The 11,362-nt window shown below is 44.3% G+C and overlaps 1 protein-coding gene across 15 annotated transcripts in view; it reads right to left on the bottom strand.

The window, feature by feature from the left end:
* Nucleotides 1-2,586: 2,586 nt before the first annotated feature.
* The window catches only part of MBNL3 (muscleblind like splicing regulator 3), a 95,507-nt gene continuing 86,731 nt past the window's right edge, over nt 2,587-11,362 (bottom strand). For all 15 annotated transcript variants that reach the window (XR_012765540.1, XM_075435874.1, XM_075435862.1 and 12 more), the window contains one exon: nt 2,587-10,035. Coding sequence is in view for 1 of the 15 variants with exons in the window: in XM_075435870.1 (XP_075291985.1) it covers nt 10,015-10,035 (21 nt within the window). In the remaining 14 variants the exon portion in view is untranslated. The remainder of the gene's footprint in view (nt 10,036-11,362) is intronic.

The following is an 11,362-nucleotide window of genomic DNA, read 5'->3' as shown; positions in this document are numbered from 1 at the left end:
GGGCTGTTCCTCCTGCTGCAACACGCTCCGACGCGGCCCCTCCTGCGAAGCGCTAACCAGCTGCCTGTGTTGGAGGACATTTTAGATCCACACCTCATCAGGGATTATCCAAATATTTCTTTCTCCAGTCTCCTTTTTCTCATAATAAATAGATCAAAAAGTCATCTGTTTATCCAGCACTAAGTCCAGACTGAATAAAAACTGGCTTTGGACCACAGAGGCCCACCTGAATATCGTGCAAGTCTCAAAAAATAGATTTTTTCCCCCATGTTTCCTACTGAAGCTTCAATGGCCAAAGAACTATATGGAGATTTTCATTAAACTTGGCTTTCCTGTATGAACGTGCCTCAGTGGAGAGGAAGGTAGATAGGCTGGGTGCTGTGATATTTCCAGATGACACATGCAGTAAATACAGTATCACATACAGTTTGTTTAGATCCTTTAATCCAACTTCCTCTATAACGCAGCTTGCAGCAGCTCCTCCTGTGAGTTCTGCAAATGGGCCCCAGGTGAAATCCCACACCCCTGGCCCAGGGATGCTGTTCAGCCTTGAAACACCATTTGAAGTCCCTTGTTAACGGGCTGCCCTTGAATTTCGGTGCTCGTGTGGGACTCCCACCTCAACACTGCCCACGGGGGATGCTTCTCCCGAGTGGAGCCGGTGTCTCCCAGCAGCCAAGGCTCAGCCCTTCCCATGGCCCAGAGGAAAGCAGCCCCACAGGTCCCCATCCCCTTCCCACAGAGAGCACGAACCGGAGGAAAGCTGGCAATAAAAACTCGTCAACTGTTCAGGAAGGAGCCCATCCTTCCACAACATCCACTGCTTGGAAAAGTTTCAGATCTCTTTCTTTGCTGGTTTTAGAAACAATTCAGACATCTAATTGTGCCATCAGCCGAGGCAGGAGTCATTTATAGAAAGCAGCCGTAAGTGGCCTTGACATACAAACGGAGTCAATTAACCTGCAAGGAGAAGTCAGGGGAACAGGCTGAGGAAATAGAAACAGTTACGTAATTCGTCCTGGGCTGGGTCTGTCTTTGCTCAAAGTCAATGCCTTGTCCTACTAAGGGTGGTGGGGAGGCGCGGTGTCTGCACAGCCTCCTCGCCGCACCCCCGAGCAGCTCTAGCAGACCTCCATCCCCTGTAAACACTTCTTTTCAAACTCCTGTTTTTCCCATGGAGTCAGATTTTTGAACTCCCTTGGGAAAATGGCCAGTGATCCCTCCCACACTGTACTCCCCTCGCTCGTGTTGGCACCAAAGCCCTCTCGTTGCACGGTCTGGGCTCGCCCCCCACACCGGTGAGCCCCGTGCTGCGGCAGCCCGGGCGCCGAGGCCGGCTCACCCCTCCGGTGCCGGCAGTGCAGTTACTCACATCGTCAGGGGCCTCCCCATGTCGTCTTCTGCTGTCCAGGAGACGAGCGATGGTGCAGCCCGGCACAGCCACACTGCCAGCCTGTCCTGCAAAAGCCACGCTCCCCGGCTTGGTGCCTTCAGCTGGACCCAATGTGTGCTGTGACCAGCCACTAAAAGCTAAATCCCTCAGGGAGGGAGTGGCAATCGCAGGCCAGTTTAAGGGTAAAAGCCCCCTTTTATGGCAACGCTGTTGGCACGCAGGTGGTGACCAAGGCGGCGATGCTGCTGAGCAATCTTCTTACCTCTAAATCTATTCAACATTAAACACAGAATCGTTAAGGCTGGAAAAGACCTCTAAGATCGTCAAGTCCAAGTGTCAACCCAACACCACCATGCCTGCTAAACCACGTCCCCAAGTGCCACATCTACACATTTTTTGAACGCCTCCAGGGACGGTGACTCCATTAAAGGACAAACTCGGCAAGAAGCGATGTTCTCTCGCGGAAGTCTACACTGAGCTCAGCCGCGGCGAGAGGCATCCCCAGGCTGCGCCGGGCAGAGGCAGGAGCCCAGCAGCGCAGCCCGGGGCAAGCCGGGCACTTGGAGGAGAGCCGGGGAATCCGGGCCGCGGCCAAAGGGAGCTTACTGTTGTATTACTGCACCGGGATGTTCGAAACGGTATCTGACACAAGTGCTGAAAGAGAAAAATTAATACACACATCACTGTGCTACAAAAGCTGCAGGCCTTTTGAATGATACTCGATTTATTCTTCATGGTTATCTCCAAATGAACAGCTCTGATCTCCTCCCTAATCACATCACAGATAGGGTCGGAAAGGAAGCATGGACAAATACAAACGGAGCATACCATGTCACGTGTGTCTCAGAAGGGCTAAGGCACAAGAGAAACCAAAAGGCAGCATCTGCAAAGTTTTACTTTTTATTTTTCTAAAATACAAATGTCTTTCTTGTGTTAGTAACTTTAATATGATAGGCCGAATGCATCCAGTAAAAAGGAGGCACTGGCTACAGAATTCAAAATACTGAAGCTATTTTCTGGAAAGAAATTTATTCTGGTGTTCTACACTTTAGATACAACATTGAATCAAATTCCTTAGTTATAATTTTTACATCAGAACCTTTAAAGTTTGGGACTAATAAACTGGAGCTTGAAAAGTTTTTAAAGTAAACTCCTATTAATGTGTAGATATGGATCCATAAAAAAACATAACCAAGAATTTTATACACTTTATTAAAAGATCAAAAAATAAACAATAACAATATAGAAGTAACATACTAAAATGAGTAGCATTATGCACATTTCTAAAGCACGTACAAGCACTACAGCAATATAACGTGGCAAAAAGAAAAATAAATTCAAAGCGTACACCCTGTTGGTAGCAGTTGAGGGAATGAACTATCGTGTTATGGAACTGAAATATTGCATTAGCCTACGCCTGTCTGGATCCGATGATATTTTAATTTCTTACAATTCCACAGGGCTAACTGTAGTCGTTTGTATATATATTTTCTAAACTATACCATTAAATTGATGTCTAATGTTTCCCTTACTTTGTTTTACCAGAAATGCCTACGAAAAGAAGAATGTACTTCAAAGATCTACTTTACACAGTACAGTATAAATGTTTTTATATATTTAAATTAAAAATTTACAATTTAGGAGAACATTCTCTCTTTGATTTTAGTGATTGCCTAAAATACAACTCTCTGTTTATAAAAAAAAATAGTGATCTGTTGTCAGCTGATACAATAAAGAGTGTGGGGAGTCTCGGTTCGTTTTCATGATTTAAAACAAAGACATAATTAAACCAAAGCTAATCGGAAAGAAAAAAAAAATCCCATAATCCAATCTAAGAATGGTCTTATCATCCCCTCATCTGCTAGGATACAAAAGCCATGGCAACAAAATCATTTGGCTTCCACCACTATCAAATAGCATCTGTGTACAGTAATAAAGAACTGGAACCTTGTAATTCGGTGTCAGGTAATTCTCTCTGTTGTGTGTTTGGAAAAAATAACTTCATCTTATTTAATAGTTGTGTTATTTTTGCATGTTTAAATATCTCATTTGAGAGGCATATAGAGTTATTTTTGAGGATGTCAGTAAAGATCACTAGCAAAGATCTTAGCAGTGTTGTCATGGTCATGCTCACACTCCAATGAAAAGAAGTTTGACCGGCTATGATTCATTTCACATAGTGCAAAATATTTTACTCTCTTAATCCTAGAAATGAGAAAGAGCTCGATTACAAAAATTGATTACGGCAAAGGAAAGCCTTAGCAGCACAGTGGCTTGAATTAGCTGATTATTTCCTACTAAAATCAAAGTTATTGTAACACCCGTGAAGAGAAGCAACATCTGATTTTCCCCCTCCGTTTTCAAGACTCAGACTGCACGACGCTGCGGCTCCGATGCAGCAAAGCACCCCTAAACACACCCCGCGGAGCTGCACAGGCTGGCCGGGCACTCGCTGCCATCGCAGGAGTCGGAAACCTCCGCGAGGCCAGCACGGTCTTGCGATGGCAGCGACACCGCAGCCCCCAACCCTGGAACGGGCCGGACTGGGAGATGGCAGCATCGGGTGCCGCCACTCACCGGTTCTGCTCTGCGGTGCTTGACCCATCGCTTGAGCCAGGACCAGCCTCGCAGCAAGACCAGCCGCCTTTCTGAAGCAAATCTGGGCCTTGGGTTTTACAAAAAAAAAAAAAAAAAACCCACAAAAAAAACCCCACCGAAAAAACCCAAACAACCTTACTCCAATGAAAAAATAAATGGGTCAACACAGGCCCTTCAGCTTCTCCAGAATCCCCCAGTACCGCAGAGCCTTGGCAGTGCCACCAGCACAGCAAAAGGAACCAAGAGGCTGCTCAGCAGGCGGGGGGACCACAGCCACGCTCTCCTCTGGTGGCACCTCAGCGGGGCTTGTCACCCCAGCCAGAAGGACCACGCCGGCCCCGCCGCCACGATCAGCCACCACCTCCCTGCCCCAGCACGCAGCCAGCCGTGCCATCGGAGCGGGCAGCACCGGCCAGCGTGGCCACGCAGCTCTCTCCTGTCAACGCCACGGCTGTCGTACGGCAGGGGACACCAGCCACGCAATCCCAAACCACCACGTCCACCCACTGCTCATCAGCCCCTTCCGTTTCGCTTCCTCACCCCAACAGGGTGAAACAAAAATCACCATAAAAATCAGGAAGTTGCGACATTTCAAGTTCCTTCTGGGATTTAAAACACTCGCAGCGATGACAGCCACCTCTGCCAGATGAACACTTGCAGCTAGAAATAGGATTAGGTGCGAGGAAAAAGGTGTGCGCACCGCCCCGGAGCTCTCAGGCCTAATAGGATTCACTGAGAACACAACCTATCGGAAACATGACCTAGGGTGTGTTTGAAAATGTAGGCCAATTAAAAAAAAAGCAATTCCAATCTTTGCTAGTGACCTCACTAGTTAATTAAGCACTGTTTCCCATTTCTCTGTGCTGCAGGTTGGAGCTGACCTGTTATCAGTCTGCTGTATAATAAGCTATGGCAAACTACAAAGCTTTTACAACAGCAAAGCAACATCATGCTTTCAGATAAGTTTTATAGCAAAAAACTCCTCCTTTTCAAAGCCTTAGTAATACCTATCTCTTTTACAAACTTTTCCTGTATTATTACAGACTTTTTATATTCAAAATAAGTTCCAAGGATTTCTTTCGTGGACTATGTACATAAGTGCAAAAAAGGTGTGTCTCACACATTCGTACACTAACTGAATCAGTTTAACTGCAGCATATTTGTATCTTCAACACTGTTACGGGGTCATTCCACAATATTTTTTTTTCTTATGTACAGTTTTTGCTAATATAAATTAGTATTAAAATAGTTATATGCTTAATTGTTTAGCCCTGATCGTAACGTAATTGCGTGAGTGCTCCATTTCTGGAGAAAAGAAAATTGCAGGCAGAGCTACAGTACTGAAACGGATTGATTCTGAATTCCCACCGTGTGAATGAACCTGAAATGAAAGCAAGACCGGTCACTACGTCGTGAATACAGGCTGTTGCATTTTCGAAGTGAAAATACTGTGGAATAACCCTTGCCACACAACAATTTCTACAAGCTATAAAACCTGACTCTAAATCCATGTGTTGTAAACTTCTTGACTGAAAAAGTGACGTTAAAGACACAAATTCAGCGTTCACATGGGACTTTGGGATTTTAAAAATATTCAATCATATCTTTATCTGACAGTATCGAACTGTACCTTTAACAAGCTCATACTGTTACACATCACTTTTAATTTACATGTGAAAATTTCACAAATAATGTATACAAAGGTAGCCATGTTGTAGTTTTGTTGCCATAGCAACAACAACTTAATATAATTAGTTAACAATGAATCTATCATTGTAGGAGTTACATACAAAGTTAATTTTGTTCTTAAACTGTAAACTATACAAACTAGTTATGGACTGTATTCTATACCTTACCATGCTTCAGTGTTGGTTTAGAATATAACTAAATGGGCTGAATACATGTATTAAAAATTTTAAACTTTCTCTAACTCTCCTTCAAAATTAAATTCATTAGTTACTAAAGATATCAAAAAAAGCAATAATGAAAACCTTAAAAACTAATGGTAGAGAAATGAAAATACATGACATGAATGAATGCGTTGTAGCCTAGTAAGAATGTATGGTAGCTCTATTTACATTTGGATTAGGCTATCAACTATTTTTTTCTTTTTAAAGTTATTACAGTCTTTAACATACAGTATATACTCTAAGGCCTTCAACAGGCACATGGTAAAATCAGGTCAGTATCAAACTAAATCCATTCAACAGGAATGGGAAATTAGGTTTTCCTCATAAATTTCACCTTTTTCAATTTTCACGTCTGTGAAATGTACAAGGGATAAACAGAACGAGGACTCCAGTTTCTCCATCACTGCGTACCCGCGTGTCCCAGGGCTGCTCTGCCGCACCAGCCCGCGGCGGGGAGGAGAAGACCTCTCGCCAGGCACACGCGTCTCCTCCCCGGGCCAGCTGCACCCACCAGACACGCACCCATCTCCATCGCCATTGCCGGACCAGCTCCGGCGGGACGCCCGGGGAGGACCACACCGCCGGAACCCAGAGTGCCGGCGCGGCCAGCCCGGCGGTGCCACCGTTCGGGAACACTCCGAGCGAGCGCGGGGCCAGGCGGCAGGGACGGGTGGCAGAGAGGAGCGGCGCTGCGGGGTGTTCGGGAAGGGGGCCGGCGCGGGCTGGCCAGGGAGGTAACGATTTCTAGAACATCGCGATGCAAAAATACACAGTCAAGAATCATCAGCTAGAAATTTCCAACTAAAAAAACACGGCTGATTGTGAAATCATGTTCCAATTTACTAAAAACACTGTATTTAACAAAAATAATCTTAATAGTTTTATGAATCCATTTTATTTTAAATCCCTCTTTTATTGTCTGCTTATGTTACAGTTTAGTAGTAGTACTTCTTATTGAAACTACTAACAACCTTTTTTCGTGAAAATGATCAATCTCAGCTTTCATTTTCCCTCTGCATGACCCGTTTTATCCAAGTTTCAGCATTTCTTGCATATTGTTTGCATAAGGCTGAGAGAAATGGACAAAGAGAAATAACTTTGGATAAATAAAAAATATAGGTTCATGGAAAGTGGGAAGCTTATAAAAATGTCACTAAAATTATATCGATTTAAACAAACTTACATACATCTCTTGTCAAATAAAGGATGATATTCATGCTTTTATGACATTTATTTAGAGTCACTAACTAGCTCGGTGACTTTGTAATAGTCTATTTAGGAAATTTATAGTCTGGCGACTTTTTTTTTTTCTTTTCTTTCTTGAACAAAGAAAATTAGAGCAAGTCATTGCACAACTAGTTTAAATAGTGCTACCTCAAAATGGCATTTTTGCCGAGATTGTTTTGAATTTGGTGAAGTTTAGTGCTTCAAGCTTTTCTTTCCTTAAACTCATTTACAAATTAACTCTAAATTTGCCAGCAATATAAAAACTGTTGTGGCACCTAATATAACTACCCTGAACATCCCTCATTGAACCTCTTTAATAAAAAATAATCCTTAAACGCTTTTTTTTTTTCAGTGCTTTAAATGTGACATGAAAACAGCTGTGTTCTAGGTTTACATTCTATGCACATCTATGCCAGATGTTTAAGTCGATAAATAAAATAGGAGGTTACATCAAAGTGTCAAGATATACAAAAATCCATTTAGCACTGAAAAAATTCCAACCTCCTCGAACTCATAAAGCCATACAAGCTTGAATGCATCCTTTCTGGCTTAAGAAGATCAGCTCTGTTCTTTGTTGAGGCACTGGCACAGGTTGTGCAAAACCCATTTTTGATACACAAATAATTTCAAACAGGAAGTACTCAAATCCACTTTTTCCACTAACAATGTTATGGTTTTGGGAAACAGAAACTCAGTGGTGAAAAGGACAGGTATGCGGTCGCCAATATAAATGAGAGTCACTGATTTCAGGGAACGCTGCTGCTTGTGAACGCTGACAGCTGGGGAACATCTACGGACACGAGCGACTGTCAGAACACGGGGTTCATAAAGGAGGGTCTCGGAGGGGGATGTTTCCTCCCTTCTCTCAGGGTTTGGTTCAAAGCCTGCTGAAGTGAATGGAGAGATTCCTTCCGGCTCAAGGCCTTTCTGAGCTGGGCTCGTCAAAGGTTCGTGCTCTGAATCAGTCTCCACGGGCAGACGGTCAGAGCCTGCTCTGGGACGCGCTGGCTGTGCCCTAGATGCCCCTCCATTGCCTGCGGGCTGTGGAGATACACGTCTAGCGAACTATCTGCACTCACATGGGAGGAGAGGGAGCAAAGGACATGTCTAACCAAGGCTAAGGAACTTGGAAAAGAAAAGAAAACCTGGTTGTCAGACTTTGGCACCCTACAGGACCACAGTGAGCTCAGGGTGGCCGGCGCTCCACACACTGGGAGCTGGCCTCTCGCTTGGTTTCAGTAATGATTCTCTTTCGCTTTCTCCTTGTATGGAATGGACTTACAGCAGCAAATCCATCTCTTCCGTAATGCCAATGATACTGTAGAGCTATGATGTGGACGAATTTGGATGTATCCTCAACCAAAACGCATTCTGCAGCCACACTGTTCAGCAACGCAGCACAACGACAGGCTGGGCTGTCCAGGCTGCACGGGCTGGAAATAGTTTCATTCGTGCGTATGAAAAGGAGGTATTGAGAACTAGCCCTTGTTGTGCAGCAAACATTGCTCTTGATCAAGTAGAAGGTGCCAAAATATATCCACTGACCCACAGGAGCTCCATTAAGATGAGTGTTTACCTACGGTAGAAAGCTTATGCTGAGCTTTTTCCTGCTTTGTTACTGCTGTGTTTGCTTTAAAGGGCCAGAGATCACGGGGGAAAAAAAATCACCCACTTATGGAAACAGGTGATTAAATAATCGGTGCAAGCTGACAAAACTTCATGAAGAGCCACGTAAGATTTCAGGCCGAAATGTTTCAGCACACTTAGTGGAGCCAAGCCCCTGGGCACGGTGTTACCCAGCTCGGGCTAAGTCACGGCTATGGGCCCACTCCAGCTAACGGCTGCCATTCACTCCTCTCCAACGCAATGAGTCTGTGCCCAACTGAAACTGTCTCATTTCACCACCTATATTTTTGTTGTTGTTGTTTTGACTGCACCATGAGAACAGCAAGAGAGATTGTGCGCCGTTTGCAGCTGAGAATGCACTTCAATGGACAACAGAACTGCAGAAATCCCTTGATGCTTACCACGGTCTGAGCAAATCACTCCTGTCCCCTTACTGAGCCTGGGCTTTTGTGGGGTTTTTTTCCAAAAGTTTCCAGAATCAGTTCATTGTATTGAAGGAAATACCCTGAACTGGACTAAAATGACAGCAGTCCTTTCGTATCACTTGTACTAAAAATTTGGAGACTCTATGTGAAGGCAAATTCTAAATGACAAATGGAGCACTTAACACAAGCAACTTTAGCTGACATTAACAGCAAAATCCAGCAAAGGGCAGAACATTCCTGTGTCGTGATTTTCAAGCACATAATTCCTGTTTCCCACAATAACATTTTTAGTAAAAAACAAACAAAAACCCATTAAAACCTACATTATATGAAAACTTAAGACATAACAATAATGAAAAAATGGTATTGAGTATACTTGATAATGATGTACACTTTAAAACAAATCAATAGACTATGATGTAAACAAAACAGTAAGATAACACTTTAAAAACAAGACAAACATTTATCCATCGATAGTATACAGTAAACCAACAGTCCGCTGTGCAGATGCACTTATCAGGATTGGTAGTCATAAAATGATTAAGTGTGTTAAAGTAATGTGTTATAAAAGTCTATTATAATTCTCTACTTGTATATCTCATATAACAGAGCGCTGTTTGTTAATTGTTTCTATAGTGCTTTTTTTTTTCTTTTTTTCTTTTTTTTTTTTTTTTTTTTTTTTGACATTCCCATTGATCAGTTTTTGGTTAACATGTAGGCTGCAACAGGCTTACTGTAGAGGTGGTAGAGAACGATAGAGGGAAGAGGGGATATATACAGAAAGGCCATGCGCAGCTTCCCACCAAGAAGTCCTGGTGCTCCATAATTTTACTGTTCAGAATTTCAACATGGTCTGCTGCAGGGGAAAGAGAAAAACAACAACAAAGGAAGAGTGAGAAGTTAAGAGACAGATAAACCTCTATTTTAATAAAAGTCATTCTAATAACATACATTTACATCCTCACGGCGCTGCCCGAGAGGTTGCCATTAGTATGTTGCAGAGAGCAAACATTTTGTCCCCTTAATTTTCTGGTGTAGGGTGAAATTGCTAGTAACGGATTTGGCATCCTCTTTAATCTGCACTTTCCATTTCCAGTGCGCTTCACACACGCCGACAAGACAGCTGGTGAAAGAGGGAGGCGGGCGAATAACAGTCTTATTTTTGGACAGGATGGCAGGTAGGGAGTGACTAAGGAGAGGGCCAAAGTAATCCCTGACCCCTGTTAGCTCCTGGTTCCTTTGGAGGGAGCCACAGCCAGCCACAATAAAATCTGATCCCAAGGAGCTGCGAGCCAAAGGCAAACTGGGCCCAGAGACGTAATGCAGACACAGAAACCCTGCGCTCAGGGTACCCTGTTCTGGGAGCAAACTGCCTCCCTTGTGAAGTACTCATGAAACTCCTGCCCTGAAAACCCAACACTTGTCTCCTGCAGAGCTAGGCTAGTCAGCCTGGCTACCAGGACCCCGTCAACCACGGAGGAAAAGAAAAACATCTGTCAGAGCAGCAAGTGTTTCAATTACCCGACTCCCACTCGGGGCAGCTTTGGGAATTGCCCCTCAGCACTGCAGAGTGCCAACCAAGGCCCTTATGTGGCAAAACACTTGAGCACATGCACAATTCCATATGCGCGGGTGGTGGCATGAAACAACGCATCCTCACGAGATTTGCTCGCCTTCAGTTTACGAACAGACACGGGGGCTAACAACCCAGGAATGGGATCAACACACACACGCTGCTGCATGGACACGGTCGCTGGTGTGTCGGTGGGCACTGGGGACATCAGGGGACACAGCCCTTCTCTACCAAGCCTCTGAAGGCGGTTTACGTCCCATAGCTGTGAGGTGTAAAGAGCACAAGGGCTTCTGGCAGAGTGGTGGCTCACGCACGTGCTCACGCTGCCCTCGTGAAGAAGCTGCTCCATGCCTGACCTGAACCCTCACTGTGCCCAGTAGCCTAATCCCCAGGAAATCCCATCGCATTCAGAATGCTGACCCTACTTCTTTCAAGCAAAGGTTTTTTCATGGTCCTTAAAAGCACGGCTGATACTTTTTTGGACAGACCGTGCTGCGCTGCCGATTTACTTACGAAATACATTCCATGGAAGTTCCTCGCCTAGTCTGAAATCACTATTGACAGTGTGCGTTCAAGCACACACACACATAAAAGTGAAAAGAATCCAGAA

This window comes from Opisthocomus hoazin, chromosome 14 (genome assembly GCF_030867145.1).
Source record: "Opisthocomus hoazin isolate bOpiHoa1 chromosome 14, bOpiHoa1.hap1, whole genome shotgun sequence".
NCBI lineage: Eukaryota > Metazoa > Chordata > Aves > Opisthocomiformes > Opisthocomidae > Opisthocomus > Opisthocomus hoazin.
The sequence above is the reverse complement of the archived record's forward strand: the minus strand, read 5'-3'. Positions and strand labels throughout refer to the sequence as shown.